The sequence below is a fragment of the Plecotus auritus genome, assembly GCF_963455305.1.
Source record: "Plecotus auritus genome assembly, chromosome: 7".
Classification (NCBI taxonomy): Eukaryota; Metazoa; Chordata; class Mammalia; order Chiroptera; family Vespertilionidae; genus Plecotus; species Plecotus auritus.
This window is the reverse complement of record NC_137774.1, coordinates 13,237,908-13,264,128: the sequence shown is the minus strand read 5'-3', so window position 1 is coordinate 13,264,128 and position 26,221 is coordinate 13,237,908. Positions and strand designations below refer to the sequence as shown.

Below are 26,221 nucleotides of genomic sequence, written 5' to 3'. Positions count from 1 at the left end.
GCTGACAGATTAGTATGTAACTTTTCCTTGTAGATATTACAAAGAAACAGGATGGACATTTTGATACACCACCACATTTATTTGCTAAGGTAAGAAGTTTTTATAAGAACCCTCATTTGTAAATTATGTTTAAAAGAGGGTTGTGGGGTTTTTTTCCTAAAATTATGGAAATCACAATTACATATGTTCACTTAAAAGGATTAAAACCTTGTAATTCGTAGGTGTCACAACTATTGATTATAATTATTTTTAAATTCTGTCTGTTTGTCTGAATTCTCTCTGTTCCCTAATGGAAGTTTGCATTAAAATATTAGGTAGGTAGGAGAAGGCATTTGGTATTTCCATCTGGTAAACCTTTTCAAATTGGTAACTTGCATTATTAAAATGATAATATTTGTAACAGTGATGTGCTTTCATGTAATTCTTTAGGTAAAAGAAGTGGACCAGACTGGGGAATGGTTCAAGGAAGGAATGAAATTGGAAGCTATAGACCCATTAAATCTTTCCACAATATGTGTGGCAACCATTAGAAAGGTAAGAGAATGGGTTTTAAAATACAGGAATGCAATTATAAGAGCTGTTTTTAAAGTTACAGGAGAAGGAGGCCCCTAATAGAATTCTTTTTGACATAAAATGTGTGTGTGTGTATCTTCACTGGGGAGACAAGACGGTTAGGAGTATTTAAAGTGACTGAATTCTCTTATCAGAGGTTCTCCTTTTGTATAGCTCGTTACGATTGTCATCTTGAGTCCGCTACCTTTATTTGTTGAAGTATATCCTAAATTAGAGGAAGAATATTTAAGTTACTTCCTGGTCAAAGCTAGTCCAACACAGAATTGTAACAAGGCCAAGTTTATCTTCAGTTTCCTGTGTTAACTTTTTGTGCCTTTTCCTTCCTTTTGGTAGGTAGTACTTCCTTTTTTCTTTTTTTCTTTTTTATTTTATTTCTTTTTTCTTTTTCCTCTTTTCTGAAACTGCTTTAAGAAAAGATTTAAAAGAGTGGTTCTCGGTTCTCAGGCCTAAGAATCCCCTGGGAAGCATTTTTCACTTTTAAGAAATCTTTTATGTCATCGATTTTCTTTTCTTTTAGTACGCCACTTAAAGGGTCATTTTTGTAATAGTGGTGTCTAGCCCTAACTGGTTTGCCTCAGTGGATAGAGCCTCGGCCCGCAGAATGAAGAGTTCTGGGTTCGATTTCGGTCAAGGGCATGTGTCTTGGTTGTGGGCTGGATCCCCAGTAGGGGGCGTGCAGGAGGCAGCTGATTGATGTTTCTCTCTCATCGATGTTTCTAACTCTCTATACCTCTCCCTTCCTCTCTGTAAAAATCAATATGTTTTTTAAAAAATAGTGGTGTCTAATTTCAAATACTTGGAATTCTTTTCATTTAAAAGGTGCTGGCTGACGGATTCCTAATGATTGGGATCGATGGCTCAGAAGCAGCAGATGGATCTGACTGGTTCTGTTATCATGCAACCTCCCCTTCTATTTTCCCTGTTGGTTTCTGTGAAATTAACATGATTGAACTTACTCCACCTAGAGGTACTTCATCCTAATACACATACTGGGTTTTCATTCTTGCTTTCCTTTTATGTGATACCTGTTTACAACATTTAACACAGCCCTAGATGCTGTGTGAATATCTGTGTATATATTGCATATATGAATATATGCACACATAAGCTGTGAGGTGGTCTAAAATCAAAGCACTGTATTCCGGGTAGCTTTAATAAATTGTTAGTATAGAATTTTTTCTGAGCATCCATATACTTTATAATATGAATTTGTATTCTCAAGCCCTGTTGAGATGGTGATTAAGCTCAATAGGTTATTGCATACATTTAACTTTTTTTAATAGATACTTTAGTGTTGCGGGGGCAAGTTTTCATTTTTAGAGTCATGTGGCTTTTTAAAAGAAGGTAGAACCTTAAATAGCTCTTGTGGCTTAACTAACAACTTCTCTGATTTTAATATCTGAGCCTATGGTTTTTCTCTTAAGAAAAGAAGGGGTGGGTGGTGGGGGGCGGGCAGAACCAGATGTCTATAAAAAATAGTATTTGTCCAGTGAGTTTTCTTTCTTGCAAAGAAAGAAAAATGTCACTGGAAAGTGTTAAATGCTGGACTGTTCTAAGCCTAGGGTTGAGAAAGCAGAAGTCTACAGTTCTTGTGGTGACAGAGGAAAGGAGTCACTTTTGCGTTAGGATTAAGTGGTATATCTAGGAAAGGAGGAAAACCCTTATAACATGGAGGAGCTATTAGAGTCAGCAGTATTAGAGCGTGAATTAAAAGTTTATCATATAACCTAAAATCTGAGCGCGTGCTGAGTTACTTGTTACCTGCTTGTAGTATGCTAATTTTAAATGAACTGCTACTTAAACCAGTTGTGTCTTTCAGGTTACACTAAACTTCCTTTTAAATGGTTTGACTACCTCAGGGAAACTGGCTCCATTGCAGCACCAGTAAAACTATTTAATAAGGTAAATTTCAATGATGGCATGATTATGTGGAATTGTACACACAAATGTACATCATTATTGATAAACTATCTTTGCTTTTATTAGAATTTCTTAGTGGATGGAGATTTATATATTTTATTTTATTTTTTTGTTATTTTTTTCTTCCTTTTTTTTTAGAGATTTATATTTTAAAAAATAGAGAGTAATGAAACAATATAAATACTTCCTTTACCTAGGAAGTGAAGCTTGTTTCCAAACAGGGTTTCATTTTTTAATCTGAGTAACATAAAAATGAATATATTGCCAAACTAGTTCTTAAATGCTTCACCTTCACACGTTTCAGTAACTAAAGAATTATTTGGGAATTTTTGGTTTAAGTCACATTATTTGGTTATGTAGCTTCCTTTCTTTCCCTCTCGTAGTGACAGTGGAGTTATGCATTCGTCTTCTCACCAGTATTAATGTTCTGCTTCTCCATGTCAGGATGTTCCAAATCACGGATTTCGTGTCGGAATGAAGTTAGAAGCAGTAGATCTCATGGAGCCACGTTTAATATGTGTAGCCACAGTAACGCGAATCATTCATCGCCTCTTGAGGATACACTTTGATGGATGGGAAGAAGAATATGACCAGTGGGTAGACTGTGAGTCTCCTGACCTCTATCCTGTAGGGTGGTGTCAATTAACTGGATATCAACTACAGCCTCCAGCATCACAGTGTAAGTTGGTATACAGAAAGGTGTCCTTTTGTAAAAGTCAGCAGTTCTTCAGTGGACTGTCTCACAATGATCATCTTGTGAGCTCACAGGACAAGAATATACCTATGTCTGATTGGTTGCCAGGTAAGATCCTAAGACTCAAAAACAGTATCACAGAATTAGACCATGTGTACCATGGCCATGCGAACTCAATAGTGAGTTTCCTGATAACTGTGGAAACACAATAGTAAGAGTACTTACCAAGTTAAAGTAGGCCTATTTTAATGAGTTTTAAATTATAGGCTAAGAATTTACTGGAATATGATAAGTGCTTATTGAATAGATAGTGGAATCTGTCTGGTATTGAGGTTTATGATTTTATCAGAACAAGCACCCTGATTTTCAAAGCATCATGTAATTTTACAAGTATAACAGTTCTTGGTAAAGATAGTTCATATAAGTTGTACCTATGGTTAGTGGTAAGCAATTACCTTGTACCAATTTTCCCTTTTATCTTTCAGCGACAAGAGAAAGCCAATCAGGTTCATCTAAACAGAAGAAAAAGGCTAAGTCCCAGCAATACAAAGGACATAAGAAAAGTGGGTCACCACATGGTGTTTATATACATTTTCTAAATTGTTAACAAATTGGGGTCACGGTATTTTTGCACAGAAAGTGATATCCCTTGTGAGAGCCGATGACTGTGCGTGTGTATTACGCTTAAAGGTGCAGTATGCCATAAAAGGCAAACATTTGCAATAATGAGAACCACATATTTTAATTGACAAGAAAAATGATTATAATATAACATATATGGTAAAGAATAGAGTCTACAAATGATTCTTGAAATAATATGTTAACCTACAGGAAATTAATTTTTTTAAAAAAACATTTTTATTTAAAAATTTTGAAAGCAGATGCTTGATACTTATAATAGACTTGGAGCCTACTAAACCCAAAACTCTTATAAACCAAAACTCTAGAACAGTACTTATAAGAAATTCAAGTGGATGGCTAACAAAGTCAAACTTAAGAAAATTTTTAAAAATATGCTTTCTATATTTTACCTTACAATGAATGGTTACTGGGTTAATAGCCAAATATATTGATAGCTCTGATTCTTTTAAAATCTTTTTTCTCCACCATAGAGAGCCACAGATTCTCTTCATGAAGGTGGTCGTGGAATATTTCATTCTAAGATACAATTACTTTCATGTAAAGATACTTTTAAAAGTACATTTGAAGGTTAAGGCTAAATCAGTTTTTTCCCAGCTGACTTGCCATAAGTTCAAATAAGTGCTAATCTGTCTCACTAGCAACCGGGAGACTGAAGAAGCATAAAAAAAAGTCAGTATATCCTAGCCTTCCCGGGCATAGTTGTTGGCGTATAATTCTTCCTGTGGGAACTTGAAAACTTCTACCAACCGCTGCACCGGCGCTTTAGTGTTCTTCCAGCACAGAACCCAGACCAGCCCCGCAGGAGCGGTAACTTCAGGCCTGTCTCTGACCCTGCCTTTCGTATTGGAGGCCTGAGTTTCCCATGGGCCCAGAATGATTTTGCCCACTAGCTGCTTGCCACATTTGATATTCAAACTGTAGGGAGCATTGCCAGTCCAGGCCGGCCAAAGTGATTACCCATTTATCTGGAAATGATTAGGGAGAATTCACTGGGAACTGTCAGTGGACCAGCACGGTAGATGTGAGCACTAAGCTTTTTGTACAGTTGACTAGCGCGGGCTACTTTAGCGGTCTTTTCCCTTTCTACTGGGCAAGACGTTGAATTTCAGAAATGTTTTTTATTACTCTGGTTATATGACGATATTTTTCACAACTAGTTTCTGAGTATTGTATCTACAATTCATATGCCTCTCTCTAGTGTGGCACTGCAGGGTTTGTTTCTGGTTTATGGAGCTTAATGTGCTAGGAACATAGGAAGAAATACGAAGTTAATGAAGTGATAGTATCAGTGCCCCAGTTTTTAGTGACATTTAACATTATCAGATTGCTGGATTAGCTGGGGAAAAAGAATTGAGCTATAAATGTATGTGTTTTTTAACCTTTTAATTGCTCATGTTATGACACGATCTCTAATGTCTGTTTTTTCTATCTAATGTGTTTAAATTGTCCTTTGGACACAGAAGGGAAGAGCTATGGACTCAGACTCTCTTACTAGTAAACCTGTGGGGCCAGATGTGTTTTGGAATTCAGAATTTTTTGGATTTTAGAAAAGTATAGTGTGTGTAGTATACATTAATGTAACACCCATTGCAGACTCTGGAGCATTTTATGAAGCAAAATATATATAAATATTTACATTAAATGGGCCAAATAAAGATTATAAATAGTATCACCAAATGTCTGATTTTGTTTCCAAAGTTTTAGAGAAACTTGGAATTTTGGAATTGAGGATAAGGAAATGTGCCATATGAATGAAGAAGAAGCAGTCTTCATTATAAGGGAACTATTTGCTCCTTTTGTTTTTTTAAATTAGTCAACAAATCATTTGTTAGAAATTTCCCCACAAAACTTGACTTACCAAATAAGAAAGAATTTGGGGTCCAGGAACCTAAGTCACCCATTGCATTCAGATTTATATCAATAGCAGATAAGCCACAAAACCTTTCATTTGTTTGAACTTTGCCTACAGATTATTACATTCTGCTCTGTTGTTACAACTCTTTGGTCTTGGTGTATCCAAAATCGTCCACCAGTATATTGGTTGGTAGTGCTTAAGTCTCACAGAAATAGACAGTTGCTTGGCTTCGTTACTCCAGCTTGTTTTGTGATGAGCTGTGTTTGTGCTATAAAAGGTAACTGGTAACCAGTGCTTTGGAAAATAAGTCCTATTCTGCCAAGAGGGTCCTACAGACTGTTGTGTGCATGTGCTCCGTCCAGTCTGAAAGCCTTTTTTTCCTCAAGGTTTAGTCATTCGAGAGCCAGAAAACCAGCACTGATTCTGTGTCATCTTCAGGGGCTAGTAGAAGTAGTAGAGGTGGATATTCTCCTTGCAGTTTTACCTCTAGGTGTGTAGTATATTAGGAGAAGTCTAAATGATTGCTGTAAGTGATTTCAGTTTGGCAATTGAGGTGAATGTGTACTCGCTAATAGCTTAGTTTCCAGATCATTTTACAGAGGAATACTGTCTGACTTAGATTTATCTTTTAGTCTTGATTTTGTGAAGCATAATTTCTGATTGCCCTTGCCTGGGTCATTTGTATACTCTGGAAGAAAACAGATACAATTTATATTCACAAGTGTATGTAAGTATTCTTCAGCTTTCAACCTGACTAATGCAGTATGCTTGGTTCAGTATTTGCGAAGTTTAGAATATCTTATTTTTTATAAGTGAAAACATTTTATAAATTTTTGAAGGCTTATGTTTCCTTATGAAACTGTAACCAAAGGATATGCTTAAGAACTTAAAGGCAACATGCTTTAAATTTTAGAACTGCTCTTCAGAATAAGAAATACAAGTGTTTTCCAAAGAAATTGTATGCATATATGCATAACCCATGGACACAAAACAATAGGATGGTGAAGGCCTGGGGCTGGGGCCAGGGCGGGCTAGAAGGGGTCAATGGGGTCAGAAGGGAGAACGTATGTAATACTTTCAACAATAAAGATGTTAAAAATAATAATTTAAAAAGGGCGCTATTGCAAGTAACCCCTTACTGGTGTGCTGTTCTCAGATTGTCCACAAGAGGGCACTATTTCAACTAATCCCTAACTATGGTGGTGGTCTCAAAATGTCCACAAGAGGGCGCCAAGAAATACACGTGTTTTCTAAAATGCGTATTCTAAACCAAAAGTTAGAGGAGCACATATCAGTAAAACCCTGCCATGCAGATAATATATTAAACTTTCTCTCTGAAGGTCAGTGTTTGGGCATATATAGGCAGAGAAATGCTACCCCATGAAAACAATTGAAAAATTAATAAGTTTTTATTGATTTTATTTCTTTAATATATTTTTATTTATTTCAGAGAGGGAGGGAGAGAGAGAGAGATAGAAACATCTATGATGAGAGAGAATCATTGATCGGCTGCCTCCTGCACACCCTCTACTGGGCATGGAGTCCACAACCTGGGCATGTGCCCTTGACCGGAATTGAACCCAGGACCCTCAGTCCACAGGCCGAACCAGCTAGAGCAAGTTTTATTGATTTAGAAAGAGGGAGGGCGTGATAGAAACATTGATGAGAGAGAAACAACATCAATCAGCTGCCTCTTGCGCACCCCTTGCTGGGGACTGAGCCCAAACCCTGGCATGTTCCCTGACCAGGAATCAAGCCTGTGACCTCCAGGTGCATGGGTCAACACACTCAACCACTGAGCCATGCTAGTTGGGCTTTTAAAACTTTGTTATTGATTTTTAGAGAGGAAAGGAGAAAGAAACAAACATCAATTTCTTGTTCCACTTATTTATGCATTCATTGGTTGATTCTTGTATGTGCCGTGACTGGGGATCAAACCCGCAAACTTGGTGTATCGGGACTACGACACTAACCAACTGAGCTACTCAGCCAGGCTAAACCCTCTCTCTCTTGCATAGAATTTTCAACTCCTCTCAAGCTAAAATATTTGTGAAGGAAATTAGCCAGCTATTCTCCATGCTAGTAATGCTCTCTCTAGTTCATTTTGCTTTCTTCTGTGTTAAATTTGTTTGAGAGTCAGGAACTAGGATCACCAGACTCTCAAAGTCTAGAAATAACCTCCCCCATTATCTAACCCCAACACACACACACACACTCCTTGTTTTAGAAATACAAATCTTGCATAGTTGGTTCTCTTTTCAGAGTATCCTATGCAGCAAGTCTTTTCCTAGTTATATAATGCACTTTTCTTGCCAGGCGTGTAAGTAAAAGCTTACTTTAGTTTAACTTGATATTTAGAGAGGAAGATGCCAATTGGGAAGAAGCCTGTCAGTTTGTCGAGCCTGCCCATGACAGGTGGGGTGCGGAGGAGCTTCTCTGGTGACGAAGAGTTGACTCCTCCTCCATATCGAACCCTTCCAGCACAGACAGCCCTGGAGGCCTTCCCACCTCCCAGCACTAGCCGAGAGTTCAGTCCCAGCCTCAAAACAGGTAACTAGTGACATCAGCACCTCAGGTACTACAGAGGGTCAAGTCTGGGCAGGGTGGTGGGAGATAAGGTCTGGCATGACAGGTGCGGACTCATTAAATTTTTCATTTCTTTCAACTGAAAACTTCATTTTCACTAGTCCTCCTTGATAGTCACTTACTTCACTCCTATTGAAAGATGAATCATCAGGGAAGGAAGGTTTTTTATCTTTGTTATAAACCATTTCTGAGCTTCAAATTAGGGTAAAATTGGGGTAAAGTTATAATTTCAATTTATGGCATTGTGAGACAACTTGGATTAGTTCATGGTTTTATTGAAATAGTTGAACATTTGCATTACAGAGTTCTATTTGACTTGACCTGGGGGGAGAAATGCGCTATTAGGGATCGATCTGATTAATCAAATCCAAAGATGAGGCTTTGGTCATAGCATTCCATAGCATCTCATTCATTAGAAAGGATGTGTTTCAGTGTAATCTTGGTTCTGGTAATAACATTTACCGCAATCTTTAGTTGAGTAACATGGACTTGTAAATACAGTACCCGTATAATTTTGGTGTTGAATTTGAGTGAAATTTGTTTCCATAATTGCATGTTTGTTTATGTATAATGATTAAGTGAGTTGTATTTCATTTGAGTTTAACTGGTTAGGCCAAGCTGGTAGATTGTTAGGAAGACTACAGAAGGTTTTGCCCTTTGTAATTGCCAAGAACAAACATGATCGTGGAATATCTGATAGACTGCATTTTCGTGGGATGAACTATAGTGGGTGTGAGCAGATCAGATGGCTGAAAAACACAGCTGTGTCTGCCTTGGCATATATTCTGCCACGTCCTAACTGCTGCTTTTAAACCAGGTTGTTTTATCTAACCAGCTTTGTTTAAAACGCCTTTTGTACATTGAAAACCAAGGTGGGACTGATAATATCTGCTTTCTTCTCATTCCTCTGTTTGCTAATTTATTTATTTGATTGGTTGGTTGATAATATTTTGGCACCTTAAGTTATCAGCCTTTTTTTTTTTTGTTCTGCCATTTGAAGATGTGTTCTTTAGTTTTTGCCTAATGGTGTTATTAGGTCATCTTGACCCTAGTCTGTTTTTTCTGATATCCTTATAGCTAGAGGAAATTATACATATATATATATATATATGTATATATATGTAATCAATTAGGACTGCAAACCCAAGTTGATCAGTTCTTTAATGAAAGAAACTTCAAAGTCTAAAGAACATTATCGTTTTCTTTCTTGTTTGTCTCTTTAATTTTATCTTTTTATACTTGTTACATATGAAATCATCTTCAACGTACGGAATTAACTATAGATATTGTGAGCTCTGTATGTACTTTAATTTTTATTGGATTTTAGTTGTATTGTCTTTAAGCATTAGACTGATTTTGAAGATGGGTGTCATGTTTTGTGAGCGGTGACTGGTTCGTGTAAAATGAAACTTGACTTCAAACTCAGGAACTTAGCTAGATGCCTGGGATGGGAACCACAGGCCTCAGTGGTCTCCTTCCCCCACCAGGGTCTACAGTGTCCTCTGAGCTGGGGCACATCTGTGCGACCCGGGTGGTCTTACTCTGGTGAAACGAGGGACTACGATGTCTAAACTATGTAAAAGCTGCCGTTGGTTACTGTTGAGTTTATTATATTTATGGGCTTCTTGCTAGGAAAATGTGATTCCCCCATTAGCATATCTCCTGAAATGTTAATGGTTGGAGTCAGCAAAGTGACTCCTTGTAAAAATAGAGCTAAGGAAAAGTGCATTTGTGTAGAAAGTGAAATGTAGCCACAGGATCTATTTTATTTCATCCATCCTTCATTGAGAATAAGACCGGGAAAGGAGGAATGAGTAGTGTGAAGATACCAGGCAGGCTTTATTTCAGGTTCCATTGAAACAAAAACTGCATCAGAACATTCCACATCTGAGTGAATGTTTCACCTTTATCTTGAGTTCCTTTTTTTTAAGCATATTGTTTCCATATTTTAACATGAGTAGAAGCATAATCCAGAAATTTGGTGTTAATAATAAATGCACATAGTTTCAGGATGTGCTTTAGAATCTCAACTTACCTTTCTTGCATTTAAAAAATCAACATCTGTTTGAATGGAACATGTTTGGTCTTGAAGCACGGTAATTCTTTTATCATTCATTTAGCCATCTGATCATCATATAACAAGATACTGTTTCAATCAACCTTTTATTGTGGGTACTGCACCTTTAATGAAACTTGGGTTGTTGTTTTTTTTTTTCTTTTTGTGTGTTTATTTTCATGGTATTGTTCAGATGTCCTTAACAATTAATGCATGTTGGTTAGATTTGAAGCATATATACTTGATATTCTTCATACAAGCATTTTTATTAAGTGCTTTTTTAAAGAAAGGAAAACTGCATAGTCTTGTTTGCTTTACCTTTCAACAGTCTGATTAGTATTTGTTTTGCTATTATTAGACATAGTGTATTCACTTTTCTGTCTTTGGGCTATTGAGTTTTTTAACATCATTACCAATACAAGTAACAAAGTACAATAAAATGAATTGGCACCTCTGTAATGATTATTCTTTAAATTATTAAATAAGATATCAAAGACAATTATTTTTAAAACTAATCTTTTAAACTAAAATCAAGACATGGTATTTTTCTATGCCTACACTATTTGATTTTAAAAGTGTAGCCACTTGAATATTGTTCTGCACGGTGACACTACAGAGTTACTCCTCTACGAAAACTTAGTTGGCTACTAATCTAAATAGAGCCCTCATTCTCCTCATAAATCAACTTTTTTTCTGTATAAGCAGTTCCCACTTTACATTCCATATATGCACATCCCCTCCAGTTGTAATGGAAAGATCCATAATGGAGGGTACAGAGCACTTCTTCCTTGTCTGTGAGCCAGTGAGCCAGTGCCTGCAGAAAGCAAGCAGGTTCCTCCGTGAGCCACACATCGTGACGCGGGTGTGGGAGCCTGTGCTGCCGCTGCCGCCAGGATAGCAGCAGCCAGCCGCTCCCACTGCAGAGCCCTTCCTCGTGTGGTCTCATGTTGCCAGGGTTTTGTGTGAAATCTCTCGGTTTCAAAATATTCACATTTAAAATGAACCAAGGGACACAGGTAAGATGGGGAAAGCACAGTTTGTTACCTCTGACTTAGCAGATCTGGGTGAAGAAACTAGCATTGCTCGCCATGGATTAGATCCCAGTGAGTATGTTACACAAGATCACCTGTTCTTTTTAAATTCTTTGAAACTTGACCAACTCAATTTTGGTTCAACAATAACTTTTTAAGAAACCTGAACACATCTCTTGGAGGTTGGTTGTCATTAAGACTTATTTTTAACACCTAGCTGAGGTCTTTTTTTCTCTTTAGAGAGAGAGAGAAACATCCACTGGGCTGCCTCCCCTACGGACCCTAACCGGAAATCAAACCCCCAACCTGGGTATGTGCCCTGACCAGGAACTGAACCTGCACCTTTTGATGTGTGGGACGACGCTTCAGCCAGCTGAGCCACCCGGCCAGGACTGAGGTCATTTTTATTTAGGAAGTGGGAAAGTGATTTTTTGGAAGGGATGAGTTCTATGGGAAGTAGGGGGTAGCTCTCAGGGAAAGGAATTAGGACAATCTGAAGTTACTGGGTAATTATGCCAGCGGACATCCATTTAAGTTGAGGGGCTTATAAAAAGAGTTAGCAAAATCCCAGAGTTGAACAGCTAAAATGTGTGCCTAAGACAGTGCTGGGCCTGACCGGTGTGCGCAGTGGGTTGGGCATCGGCATGTGCACCAAAAGGTTGCTGGTTCATTCCCAGGCCGGGCACATAAAAAATACTTTATTGACCCAGGCCTGGGTCCATAAAAAACGTGTTTTTTTAAAAAAAAAGACCAGTGCTGGACCCAGCAAAGAAAAATTTCTTTTTTGTCTTCATTCTTACCCATGTAATAGAAAGAGCCTTTATATCACTAGAAATTCTGACTAGCATGATTTGAGTGGCTATCCAGAAATCTAAACTCCACGGAAAATACTGGAAACCGAAAAATAATTCTCCATAAAAATAAAGACCAATTAGAATGTGACCTATTTGTAAATTGAGGATTGCCTATACTGTAGAGTTTGTTTTTGTTTTTTTTTTGTTCTTTCATTAAAAACCAAGTCATCAGATGAGAACTCAGACAGGCAATACTGCTATTAAGTGATCCCATTAGTAATGTTAGCCATTTTGCACCAATTATTTTCAAATTGCTGATGTCAATAAATTTTTTGTTTTACCTACTATCAGTTTATTATTTATTAGTATGTTATTTATATACTTCATATTCTATATTATAGGTAATACTTTGTATTTGTATATCAGATTTATATCTCTTTTCTACTGGGAGTCTTCTTAATAAAGGTACTCCTTGGAGTTAATAAGATTATACTGAAGTCATATTTATTGTGTTGCTAGTTGTTGTTTTTTTGTTGTTTTTTTTTTAAAATATATTTTATTGATTTTTTACAGAGAGGAAGGGAGAGGGATAGAGAGTTAGAAACATCGATGAGAGAGAAACATCGATCAGCTGCCTCCTGCACAACCCCCACTGGGGATGTACCTGCAACCAAGGTACATGCCCTTGACCGGAATCGAACCTGGGACCCTTCAGTCCACAGGCCGACGCTCTATCCACTGAGCCAAACCGGTTAGGGCTGTGTTGTTTTTAAATATAGCTCAGGACCATGCAAGATAATACAGCATTGTTTGTATAGACATTGACATAAAAGTGAATACTTAACCTTAAGAAAAATTTTAATTATTCTAGTCAAATTAGGGATCTCTCTTACCTTGACTATTTTGTTGAAGATATCTATTATGCAGTGTCCACTATGCAGTATTGTTCTGTTTTGGAACTTTCCTTAACTGCTAATACATTTTGAAAACTAAAATGTTGGTACTTCACCGTAAAGCTGGTAGAACCTGAAGATTAAAAGCAATCTGAATATTCCAGAAAGGCTTAGTAACATCCCGTACCTTTATCTCTCTCATGCAGTGACTACATTGCAGCTGAAGGAGGAGTTGATAGATGGAGAAGACTATAATTTCCTGCAAGGAGCATCTGATCAGGAAAGCAATGGCTCTGCCAACTTCTACATCAAACAGGAGCCCTGAGGGGGCTCAGAAACTGCGGGTGGGAGGGGAAGACTTTTACACAGGACTGATTTGTAATCAATCCAGCTGTACAGCGGGGCTATTCTACTGGGAGATTTTGCTAAACATAGAAAATTTCAGTTCCAGATTTTTCAGGTGGGTGGGGAAACTATTTTAGTCGTGGGGGGAAATTTTTCAATTTATAAAGATGGACAATTTTTGTGTTGTATTTGAAGCTTTTGAAAGAATTTTGTAATATTTTACATGTTTGGATTTATGTGCATTGTTAACAAGAACTGAAATTCTAACTTTTTTGGTAAGATTAAAGTTTAGGTAGCAGGACTGAAGGAAATGATTTAAGAAGGATATAGTTGTAAATGCAAGTGAACTGTCAATACAAATGAACCTTTTTGGTACCTGTTGGGAGATTTGGGGATTTTAGAAGTTAGGCCAGTCACATCTCCAGCTTCCTTTGCTGCAGAAATATGCAACTGAACCCCCTCCTGGAGGGGTCATCACCACATGGATCATGGAAGGGGTGATTAAATCTGCTTGTCGGCATTTTTATTGCAGCCCATTTTAAATGTTTGTACAGAAATGTTTTTCATTCTGTGAACATTTATTTGGAGTTCTATATGAAACTGGAAGAACTCTGGATACTTTTATATGTTCTCCTTTAATTAAAAAAATGATAAAAATGATCCTAACACTAAAGTGTTAAACTGGAATGGTTGACCAGATATACAGGATGTCATTCTACAAGTTGAGGGGTAGGGAAAAATGCAATATTGTTCTAAGTTTATTTTATTTTCCTTACCAAAAAGTACCCCACAAAAGGGATTTTGATTAGTTCTCTGCCACTTCCCTCCATCTGTGAGATAATACTTGGTATAACCACACCCCAAAACAGATGTTCTGTATTATCAGGAGAATCAAATTCAAAGTTGTTTAAAGCCAAAATAAGTTTAGATTTCAAAATCATTCCAGCTCTGCTTTTAACTATCCTGGATTTGTTAGAAAACTAATTTGAAAGAGAATTTAATTTTCTTAAAATTCCATATATATCTATATAGTATGAGCTGTCTTTATTTGTGTTCAGAATTAGTTTTAACAATAATAACTGATTTGGACCATTTTGAACATTCCCTATTTTAAAATTCGTATGGCTTCCTTGCAAAAAAGGATCTAAGGGTAAATTGGTGAAAGGTTTGCTCTCTGCATTTTCTAACGTTGAGTTGTGACTGAATGAGAGAGCTCTAGCGTTTACCAGTGAGGTTCATAAACTAAACTCTCAGGAATTATTGCATCTGTTCTAGAAGTGCTTCTGGGTCTTAGCCTGGCCTCTTCCAAGTGGTGATAGTGAGCATCTGCTCTGGAATATAGGTAGGGCTCATTAGAAATTAATCAAAATGATTAAACTCTACAGTCCTTCAACCTATGGAATGCTTTAAAAAATGTTATGGAAAGCCCCAGGAGACATTTAGGTAAGATTTTTGTTTGAATTTTAAAGTGCATAGAACATTAAAAACCAGCAATTTATTTTCTAAAATAATGCTCTACTTTTGGGAATAATAGCATTGGTAATACGCACAGGTTTACCTCATTCTATGCAAGAGGGGTTAATAACATAAGGTTTTGTAGTTGCTACTGGAAGTAAAATTTGTTGCTTTATGATGTAAGAATGTATGGAATCGCATGTCAACATTTCTTAATACTGACTCTTTAGGGGCATAAATGCAGATCATATCAACGTCAAGTTGATCCTCATGTGTCAAATATATGTGAAATTCAGCTGTTAAATTACTGGATGTTTATCTTAAACAACAGTACTGAGAGGGACCTACTGTAAATGTGACATCCTCACACTTCCCAAATCTTTAACTTTTAAGGATCTTCCCGTCAACTTAAAGCCTAGAAGACTTCCAAAGCAAGAGTTACAACCATCTTTATTCTCAGACTCAGTGAATTAAACCCAGGACTCCCATTTCATGAGATAGGCACAAGAAGCCCGTCGCATGGCTTGCTCTTCCAGTACCTTGGGCTCATCGGCTCAATAGGGAACTGAGTAAGTCAGGAGGGATTTGATTTGGAGCCTGGTAATTAGTTCTGTGAAATGCTCACTTGTTTATAAGCTTCCGGTTCTAGAGCAAAGCCAGGATCTGAGTGTGTTTTAATTTCCCACCTATTGGTGAAGGTGTTTGTCTTGATCCCATGGCCACAGTTAAAGGTTGGTAGGACTTCTTACAGTCTCAGTACAATCTGAAGCCCTCTTTGTTGCTCAGACTCTCTAACTCCTGCTGCCAATGAACAGAAAGTAAGTTCATGCAGAGGAGATTTCTGTATTAGCCATAACTCCAGTTGTACAACTCAGCCCCATTATCTTTTACGGTTCAAAATGTACTGCTGACCTTGGGTTTGTTTTTGTTTTTTTCCTGTTAGGATTATTTGGGGCTTTTGGTAGTTTAAATTCTTTAACCTTTTCTTTGCTGTGTATGAGGAAAGCTAAAGCTGTTATCAACTTCTTATTCTACGGATACTAACACGGGTTTTCAGTGTTTGTTTGTTGTTATTATTATTAATTTTGCGTGATGTGAATACCCTCTCCCATCAATATTTGTATTATGGTGCTATATATTTGGTAATGATCCTTTACTATTGGGAAGGGATTTTAAAAATACTGTGATTAAACTGGGTTTCTTCCTTTGATTTTCATATTTTAAATAAAGCCACAGTCATTTATACAAAAGAAAAGCGTCTGTCCCTGGGCAAGTCTTTGGAGGACAGAGGTCAAAGTAAACTGCATAAGGTTTTTACATCATTTCTGTATGTATTTGATATATAGACCAATATCTGTACAAATTTAATCTTTTATTTTCTTGGTAACTTGTGATCATTGAGAAAGTATTTGAAACTTTCTCAGGAAGTGTATATAATGGCGTGAAAAATTCTTCGGAGAAATTTATGTTCCTTTCATTTTTACCAAATTGCAAATTTCCAGCATGAATGTGAAAGCATTAAAATTATAACTTTGTGTACAAGATGAAAATAATTCACTAAATTTGCCCTTTTTTACACAAAATAAAATGTTAAAGTTAAGTTGTATTTGAGCAATTCTTTAATACGTGTTGGTCTTTGAGAGGTTTTTTTTCTTTATTAAAAATATTGAGTGCCTTCTGTAAGCAATCAGCAGCCCCTGTGAAAGTCAGCCCAGCTTCTTCCTCACGGCCCCTGCCGGTGAACAAAGTAAAGGGAGTCCATGCGTGAGCGAATTTACTCCTGGCCGACAAGGAAGGCAGAGAATACGGGTGGATATGTGGACAAAGATGATCTGAGCTGGGGTTTTACAGACCACAGCAGAAGCAGAGGTGAGTGTGGACCGCTTAGACTCTAAGGCTTAGAGGGATTTACTTTATTTATTTGTTTGGGGGAGGGGGGTGTTTGTTTTTTAATGTTTAACGTCAGGGGGTCTGGTTCATTTCAGCTCCTTCACTGCCAAACCTGGGGGCAGGGACTACTTCAGTTTCTCTGACTTCTCTTTGTGATGACTAAGGTTATAAAAGTGTCTGCAGCTTCAGACTTTAAACCTCACATTATCTCTCTTTTTCTTGATCTTGGCATATTCGGCATCCTTTCACCTGGCTGTGAGCAGGAAGTTCCTGATTCCCTCCATTTTTCAATGCCTGTCTCTGAGGTGCGGAGGACGCAAGACAGGCACCTCAGATTATCCCCCTGCTCCCTGGGGACCAACCACCCAAGAGGCCAAAGAGGATTTACACAACATTAGCTGGAACGTGGTGTTTCAGGGTTGGCTTGCCTGCTAGGGAACTTTCTTTTCAAGCTCTGTTAACCCTTAAGCGAAGTTCATAGGATGTAAATAGTCCCAGCCAGCTGATGCTGTTTACATTGAGAGGGAGGGAACACAAGGGCCTCTTCTTACCTACGACTGACTCTGGAAAATTAATCAACTTCTGCAAAAGCAGTTCGTAGAGGATTTTCTGGATATAAGGTAGTAATGAGATGGCGTTGGTCTCTTTAGGAGTTTATTTATTCACACTTTAGAAAAATAGAAGGCATTCCAAGAAAACGATGTGGAACCTAATTTCTGCCCTGTTTGCTACCTTAAATGGCTTGAACAGTTGCCCTAGAAAGTTGGAATTCCCAGATTGGGTCACATTTACTATCCCACAAGCTTTGATATATATGTTCTTTTTAAGTTTTTATCTGTCTTTATTCTTTAAACCATTACAGCCTCTTGGGAAACTATTTCCTAATGTGCTTTATGCCCAGGATTATGTCTTAAGAGCATCCAGTGCTTCTCCCTAACAAGTCAGTGTTTAGCTCTGTGTTGTTTATCCAGCCCCTGAGATTGGGAGAACAGTGACTCTTTCCTTTCTGTAGATTGTTACTGAGGCTAGAGTAATGCTTGTGGGCCAGTTAAAAGTGTCAGGCCTCTCAAGCAGGCAAAAATAAGGATTGCTTACTGCCAACAAATAGATGAGAATGTAAAAAAAGTAATTATTTTTACTGGCCGGTGTGGCTCAGTGGATAGAGTGTCAGCCTGTAGACTGAAGGGTCTCGGGTTCGATTCTGGTCAAGGGCACGTGCCCAGGTTGCGGGCTCGATCCCCGGTAGGGGGCGTGCAGGAGGCAGCCGATCCATGACTCTCTCTCATCATGGATGTTTCTCTCTCTCTCTCCCCCTCTCCCTTCCTCTCTGACATCAATAAAATATATATATTTTTAAAAAAGTAATTATTTTAAATACAGGGGTGGGTGACAGGTTTACAGTTGTGAGTACGTGAAACAGTTTATTACTGTATTATTTTCCATCTGAAGAACTGTAAGCCTACTTCTGCCCACCCATAATGCATTTACTGTATTCAAACAAGCTTTATTGAAAACATGCATGAGTCATCCACTTCACACCCAAGCTGGTACATAGGATTATGTCCAAAACCCAACCTTCCTCCCAAAGCAGTACTTTTTTTAATTTTATTTTTCAATTACAGTTTACATTCAATTTTTTTTCATTGACTCTAGACAGGGAGAAAGAGAAATAGAATGTGAGAGAGACATCGATAGGCCACCTCCCTGCACATGCCCAGACCAGGATCGAACCTGCAACCCAGGTATGTGCCCTGACCAGGAATCAAACCCACAACCTTCCAGTGCATGGGACGATGCTCCAACCAACCAAGCCACACAGGCCAGGACTACATTCAATATTCTGCCTTAGTTTCTAGTGTACAGCTTAGTGGTTAGGCAATCATATGCTTTACAAAGTGGCCTGCCCAATGTTTCCAGCACACCCACCTGGCATCAGGCATAGTTATTATTGATTATATTCCCTCAGAGGCAGTACTTTCAATCTCACCATAGTCTATCCTTTTTTTTTTTTTTTTTTTAAATATATTTTATTGATTTTTCACAGAGAGGAAGGAAGAGGGATAGTCAGAAACATCGATGAGAAACATCGATCAGCTGCCTCCTGCACACCTCCCACTGGGGATGTGCCCACAACCAAGTTACATGCCCTTGACCGGAATCGAACCCGGGACCCTTCAGTCCGCAGGCTGACGCTCTATCCACTGAGCCAAACCGGTTCTGGCCATAGTCTATCCTTTCTTTCACTTCTCCCAAAATGAAGTCCTAGCATCCACGCCTTCCTCTCTGCTCTCACCACTCCGAATTTAACCCTGCAAACTCAGGACTTGCTCACGTCCCTTGGATAAAGGCAGTAAAGCACAGTGGCCAAGAACTTGGAATCTGAAGCCAGCTGCTCAGATTGGAGTCTGACATCTTCCCTTCTTAGTTGCGTAAGGTATCTGTTTCCTCATTTGTAAAATGGGGACACTAGTACCAACCTCCTACAAGTTGTGAAGATTAAAATGAATTCGTGTGTATAAAGTTCTTAGCACAGCCCTGACCCAGGGTAAGCTAGCACTTAACGACTGCTTTGGATCCAGGTACCTCCGCCAGTGTGCATGAGAATCACAGGGGAGCACACATAAAAGGCGGATCCCCAGAATATGGAACCTTAACCATCGAACTTTACTGCTTAATGTGGTGAAAGTATGTACCATATGTGAACACGAGATTAAATTTTAAATAGAAAAGTAATTTAGAAAATGTTAAATTTCTTGACTCCTGACATTTTTTTTACACCAAGCGGTCAGTGTATTTGCCATTGTCTTGTGTAGCAGTATGCATTAAAAGTAACGCTGAAGTCAAAACAAAAAGTAAAAACCAAATTAAAGTATAACAGAGTCTTCCATATGGAAACAGCATTTAGCTTTCACCAGTTTCCTAACAGAACAGTTATTCATAGACCCACGTATTTCTATAATCTCCAGTTTTTAAGCCCGACTCCGGGTGATCAGGGCCATTTGGCATCAGAGGATGAATTTTGTAACCACTCACTGCTCTGATCCAGGAAACAGGCATGGTAAGTATTTTACCCCGGGGAGGAGGGAAAGCCAGAGGGTTGCAGAATGCGTGTACCAGCAGTGGGCCCGCACTCGTTAACTCCTTTATATTCACGCCTTACTTACCCCTGCCTTGCAGCGATACCCCCGTTTCACAGATGCCGTGAGGCTTCTGTTTCCTCAGATAGAACTTGCCCAACTTGCAGTCGATAAAATGTAAATCCGGATGATAGTATGTTTCACTCTACCAAGTTTCAACAAACTTTTTGTACAGAAATGTACATTTCTACATCAGCGAAAGAGGTTGGCACATTTATTGTGCTGTTTCCTTACTGGGTTTCTTAGATGCACTACTAGTGCCGCATGTGGCCCCCCTTTAGCCTCACTACTTTCCCACGAGTCTTGAAATATACTGAGGTGCTGAGAAGGATTAATTAGTTCTGGATAATGCTAACCTACCGTGCTCTAGCCAGGAAACCAAGTCTCTTCCTCCAGCTTAGCACCCAGGAAGCACAGGAGGCTGCACCCAGTTTGCAAAGGCTTTATTGGTAAATATGCTTTAGAAAAAAGGTGGATCCTTTTACTTCCAAGTCAGTGGAATGAAGAGCTGTGTCCAGGGACACATCAAGTGGAGCCAAGGGGACTGCTGCTTTGTCCACCTCTTATTCATAGATCCAGTCAAAAGCACAAGACTTGTAGTCAACCAGTTCTTCAGGCTTAAACCACAGGCTGATTTCTCTCTCGGCACTTTTTACTGAGTCACTGCCGTGAATGATGTTCCTAAGAAAGAAGAAAGACTTAGTTACCACATTTCGAAGTGCCAAAGGCTGTGTAATGGATAAAGCACAGGACAACCACTGCAGACCTTTTCAGCCAAATTGCCACTTGAATCAGGAAACTATCCCAAAGTATTTCCTCTTTAAAAGCAACTATAAAAGCACTTAACCCAGCCCTAGCTGGTTTGGCTCAGTGGGTAGAACGTCAGCCTGCAGACTAAAAGGTCCCAGGTTTGATTCCGGCCAAGGGCACATGCCCTGGTTGTGGGCTCGATTCCCGCGCCCCCCCCCCCCAGTAGGGGGGGTGCAGGCGGCAGCAATCAATGATTCTCTCTAATCATTGATTTTTCTATCTCTCTAGCCCTCTCCTTCTCTGAAATCAATAAAACTATATTTTTGAAAAAAAATAGAAGTATATGTCTATCATTTAAAAAAAAAAAGCACTTAATCAAAAACACCCCTTGATTTAACTTTATTATGCTTCCAACTTTCCCTCCTTTGAAATAGTGCTCATGCCCTGCCCAGGTACCTCAGTTGGTTAGAGCATTGTCCCAATATGCCAAGGTTGCAGGTTCAATCCCCAGTCAGAGCACATACAAGAATCAACCAAGGAATGCATAAATAAGTGAAACAACAAATCAATGTTTCTCTTTCTAAAAATAAATTAAAATTTTAAAAAGAAATAGTGCTCATACCCTAAGAATGCTGTGTCACAAAACAACCCTTCTCTAATTTTGAAAAATATAGGAATAGTCAAAACCTGAACTAGTGCCCTGGCCGGTTTGGCTCAGTGAATAGAGCATCAGCCTGCAGACTGAAGGGTCCCGGGTTTGATTCCAGTCAGGAGAGCAGGCTCAGTCCCCACTAGGGAGTGTGCAGGAGGCAGCCAATCTATGATTCTCTCTCATCGATGATGTTTCTATCTCCCTCCCTCTCCCTTCCTCTCTGAAATCAATAAAAGTATATTTAAAAAAATAAAAAAAAAACGCCCTGAATTAGTGATATATTCATTATCAAGGGCATTTTCTGCTGCATCATTTTCTTAACACTAATTTGCAAAGCCCAACCAAGACATACATGCTTATTAACAATCCCTTTATTCCATTGGAATCTCATAACTGGAAAGTTTTTGGACAGATTTTGTATAGGTGAGGGGCCCAAAAGGTAAAGGGACAGACCCATGGACGTAGTGCCACAATCAGCAGAGCTGAGGCTAGAACCCTGCCTTTCCCCATACTCTGCTTTCTGCTGTCAGAAAGCTCCCTTGTGCACTGTCTTAGTTAGAATTTGAAGTAGCCTAGGGAATAGCTATTTAAAAACACTTTGAGCCCTAGCTGGTTTTGCTCAGTGGATAGAGTGTCAGCCTTCAGACCAAAGGGTCCCGGGTTCGATTCCGGTCAAGGGCACATGCTTGGGTTGCTGGCTCGATTCCTCAGTAGGGGGTGTGCAGGAGGCAACTAATGAATGATTCTCATCATTATTTCTATCTCCCTCTCTCTTCCTCTCTGAAATCAATAAAAAAACAAACATTTAAAAACAAAACACCTAATTTAGAACTTCAAATTCTTCTAAAATTGGGATATGCCAAATAACGATTTTTATGTGACCCTCAGGACTTACCTGCCAACTTGAATGCAAAAGTCTCCACGAATGGTGCCTGGCTTAGAATCTGCTGGATTGGTCTCCCCAAGCATCATTCTCCCTGTCTTCACCACATTCAGCCCCTCCCAGACCTTGACAGTAGGGAAAAGGAACATCAGGTCTGCCATTCAGGACCATGAAGAACAAACACCCCGAACAGCACACATCAATCAGACCCATCAGTGCCATCAGCTAACCTCAGCAGACAGTAGGGGGCCTGCCTGAAGTATTCCATCTAGGATACAGAGAAAAAGTCTACGCATCTGGGCAACTTTCTAGTGTAGCTGCGGTAGAGATAAACAATACGGAAGAATCCGTATGCAGCCACAAACACGAAGAAAATAACACAATTAAAAAGGGTAGAGAAAGTGGGATAGGATCAGTGGGAAGGGCATCCCAGAAAACTGTTAGAGCAACAGATGGCAAAGACTGACACGAAAGGGGACAGTGTATTCCCGGGAAGAACAAAGAATAAAAGGTCATCCTCACGGAACAGGAAGTAGATCTACTTTCTCAATCATTTCAGTGGCTCCCTATTGTAGCCTCTACTTTCACTCCCAACTGGACCTTAAGGCCACAGGAAGGAATAGCCTGCTTTGTTTCTAGCTTGGGAGTACACAGAACGTTCCCTAAGCTCTGACTGCCCTTCCTTTTTCCTCCTAGTTGCTCCATTAACTAAACTCCAGCAGGCTCCATCTGTAAAACAAGGAAACTGGAAGATGTCTAAAAAAGCGACAGTCACTGACCAAGGCCAGTTACTGTCAGCCCTCATTTTCCTTGGTTTCCCTTCCTCCCTGGCCAGCACGTACCATGGCCACCACAGGCCCTGAGTTCATGTACTTCACCAGCCCCGGGTAGAATGGGCGATCTTTCAGGTCAATGTAGTGCTGCTTCAGGAGTTCCTCAGAGGCCTGCCACGGAAGGGAGGGTACCAGTTAGTGACTAAACTGGGAAGGCTCGAAATGGCTCCAGCCCCATTTCAGAACCTATTAACATGGTAGCCAATTTAGTATTTCAGCCCACATTCATAAGGTGTGTATATTTAAAAAAAACAAAAAACATCCAAACCATGAAACTTTTACCAAAAGACTGTTCTGCTCATGACGGCACCCTCGGAACGTCAATGACTGTATGGATGTTATAATCCTTAAAGTGGATGGTTTGAGGGCCAAAGTTTAGGGAGATAGTGGATGCAACTGAACTATGCTAGATGGAGGCCCTAGCCGACTCCGGTGGCCCTTCACAATGCCCGTTTAAACATTTCAGATGTGAACTGGGAACATTCTCCTGTTCACCGATGAGCTTGGTTAACCTTTCAGTACTTGGGTACTTATCCCTTAAGGTCCGGATCTGCGTGCCCCAAACTTAATGTGGAAAACAGTTACTGCCGTCCACCAAGGGAGCCTAGAGAAAGGGCAGAGGAAGGAACACCCCGTCTCAAACCCCACTCATCTCAGCTGCAAGCTAAAACACGAAAGGATGCCAAGCCTCCCATCTGGGCACAGGTAGACCCACGTGGGAGGGGAAGGGGCGCTGGCTTGCTTCACTCTCTGCTGCCCCCCTGCGACGACGGGCAGGCGACGGGGCCACGCAGCCGCGGGCAGGAAGCCGGTTCCGGGCAGGAGTCACGTTACCTCCGCTTAACCTTCCCAAGGGCGTCTGTGCTCCCGGCCTCGGGAAAGGCTCAGGGGGCCGGAGGGCACAGTGGGGAGGGCACAGGCGGGAGGGCACAGGGATTCCCGCGGGGGCGGAGGTAGCAGAGGAGGCCTCCGGGCGGGAGAGCCGCGGACAAGCCCCAGCCGGGCCGCACAAAGCCCTGGGGCCGAGCTACGGAGGGCGAAGGGGAGGGGGCGCGTACCCGCAGGAACTTCATGGCCACGAGGCGGAACCCCTTCTGCTCGAAGCGCTTGATGATGTCGCCCACCAGGCCGCGCTGCACGCCGTCCGGCTTGATGGCGATGAAGGTGCGCTCCATGTTGGCCATGGTCCTGCGGCGAGCGGTCGGTCAGGGTCCAGGGGCCACGCCGACACGGACCGCGCCGGGTCCCCGCCCCGGGCCCCGGAGCCCACGTGAGCGCGCACCCGCCGGGCAGCCCCATCTGCTCCCCACCCCCCTCCCGCCGCAGCTGAGCGACACGTGGCTGCCCGAATGCCTCCGCCTGTTCGACCGCTGCCCCTCCAGTCCCCGCGGAGGGCGCGCCAAGCTCCCGGGGGCGCAGAGCCTGGAGGGCCCGCTCGGACCACGCGGGGACCACGGGCGCCTGGAGACCCGAATCGCCCTATGCGACGCAGCGGGTGAGGACCCGGGGGGGAAGGGAGGAAAAGGTGCCCTCGTCGCCTTACCGAGAAGGGAGCGGGCGGGCAGCGACTGCGCTGCGGAGCCGGAACGGGGACCAGTGACGACCACCAGAACCAGGAGCCGCCCGCGGAGGAGGGGCCCGCGGCGGCCACACCCCGGAGGGCCCGCCACCCAACCCGCAGGCCGGACGCAGCCCGAGGCCTCTGTCCACGCCCCGGGTTTGCAAGTGAGGGCTCTGGGGCAGGAAGTGATTTCTCCCCCGCCTAGGTGTCCCACCAGTAAAACGTGCGCGTCGAAATCCAGCTTTCCTCTCTCTCTCTCTCTCTCTCTCTCTCTCTCTCTCTGTCTCTGTCTCTCTCTCTCTGTCTCTGTCTCTCTCTCTCTCTGTCTCTCTCTCTCTCTCTCTCTCTCTCTCTCTCTCTCTCTCTGTCTCTCTCTCTCTCACACGAAAACCTCTCCTGGTCTGGGCTTCACCATCTGCTTTCACCCAGAATTGGGCTCTTTCCTCCCTCTCATGCACCCACCAGTCCCGATCCTTCCTACCTGTGAAACCCCGTTTTCCCCTCCCCTCTCCTCTGCTGAGCCCTGGTTCAAGCCCTCCCCCTTCCTCATTCAAATCAGCAGCCTCCCAGCAGGCCTTAACCTGACCCCTCTCCGCAGGGAGCCTGCCTCCGCGCCCTACACCAACACCGTCCGAGTCTCCGTCCCGCTTTGAGGATGGTATTCCAACCGCTTAGCAAGACAGCCCATGCTCTCCACAGTGTGCCCTGTTCCCTCTGCCCGTCTCCCTCCACTCCTTCCCACCCCACCTTTCCAGCCCCTGGTAGCTAGCTGCTCTTCCTACCCAGTGACGATCTCTGCCCCTGCCTAGCATGCGTGTGCGGTCAGGCTATCCACTTCAGCCGGAGACACACCCTTGACAAGATTCAAGACTCCTAGAAATCAGGCCTGTCTTCTATTTGCAGACAGTCCCCATCTTCCCTCCCCACCCATTGGTGGTTGATCACGCGCGCCTGTGTGTGTGTGTGTGTGTGTGTGTGTGTGTGTGTGTGTGTACCCCTACTCTCAGCAGTTACTGACACCCGCCCAGCAGGGACAATATTCTCAAATGGTCAGAGCCCCTGTGTCTTTCTGTCCTCAGGGCGGTGAGCTGCTGCTGACCACGGAATGGCGTTACCATCCCAGTGGTCTCGGGGCTGTGCTGTAAGTTGAGCTGTTTGCCCCTGGTCCAGTCACTAATACCTCCTTTTGGTACAGTCAGGAACAACCTCTCCTTTCACCACTCCTTTCCTTCCTGGAACTGAGTCCCTGGACAACCCCCAGGATCATAGCCTGAGCACCATCACTGGCCCTACTCACCTACTTGAACTTTTTTTTAGCTTTATTGAGGCAATAGTTGATAAGTAAAAATTGTATTTTATTTAAGGCATACAATTAGATGTTCTGATATACACACAGGGGTGGGGAAATGTAGGTTTACAGTTGTTCATATGGAAAAAGACATGCAGGTTATAATTATTACAAAAGTTAACTTTTGTGTACTCACAACTGCAAACCTGCTTTTGCCCATCCCTGTATATATTGTAAAATGATCGCCACCAACATAACCATCATTTCAGTTACCATTTTTTTTCTTTTGTTTTTTTTTTGTTTTTGGGGTTGTTTTTTTTTGGTGTGTAGTGAGAACATGTAAGATCTACCCTCTTAGCAAATTATAGCATACAGTATTATTA

At 41.2% G+C, this 26,221-nt stretch overlaps 2 protein-coding genes across 6 annotated transcripts in view; one reads left to right on the top strand and one right to left on the bottom strand.

The window, feature by feature from the left end:
- The window catches only part of MBTD1 (mbt domain containing 1), a 46,843-nt gene extending 30,401 nt beyond the window's left edge, over positions 1 to 16,442 (top strand). For 2 of the 4 annotated variants that reach the window (XM_080682472.1, XM_080682471.1), the window contains exons 12-19: positions 34 to 89; positions 430 to 534; positions 1,393 to 1,540; positions 2,393 to 2,475; positions 2,938 to 3,172; positions 3,673 to 3,750; positions 8,043 to 8,234; positions 13,251 to 16,442. In XM_080682472.1, coding sequence (XP_080538598.1) covers positions 34 to 89; positions 430 to 534; positions 1,393 to 1,540; positions 2,393 to 2,475; positions 2,938 to 3,172; positions 3,673 to 3,750; positions 8,043 to 8,234; positions 13,251 to 13,369 — 1,016 coding nt within the window. In that variant the 3' untranslated portion in view covers positions 13,370 to 16,442. The remainder of the gene's footprint in view (positions 1 to 33; positions 90 to 429; positions 535 to 1,392; positions 1,541 to 2,392; positions 2,476 to 2,937; positions 3,173 to 3,672; positions 3,751 to 8,042; positions 8,235 to 13,250) is intronic. The other 2 variants (XM_080682474.1, XM_080682473.1) reach the window with 1 other exon arrangement.
- A 3,855-nt stretch (positions 16,443 to 20,297) lies between these two features.
- Positions 20,298 to 25,035, bottom strand: LOC308252824 (nucleoside diphosphate kinase B). 2 transcript variants are annotated; one of them, XM_080677562.1, is made up of 6 exons: positions 24,934 to 25,035; positions 24,533 to 24,822; positions 24,048 to 24,177; positions 22,999 to 23,100; positions 22,169 to 22,281; positions 20,298 to 20,552 (listed from the first exon to the last, which is right to left on the bottom strand). In XM_080677562.1, exons 3-6 carry the CDS (start codon positions 24,171 to 24,173, stop codon positions 20,435 to 20,437), a joined length of 459 nt encoding a protein of 152 aa, XP_080533688.1. In that variant the 5' UTR covers positions 24,174 to 24,177; positions 24,533 to 24,822; positions 24,934 to 25,035; the 3' UTR covers positions 20,298 to 20,434. The 2 variants fall into 2 exon arrangements, with proteins under 2 accessions (XP_080533688.1, XP_080533687.1); XM_080677561.1 differs by having other exon boundaries at positions 24,533 to 25,024.
- Between the last annotated feature and the right edge of the window lie 1,186 nt (positions 25,036 to 26,221).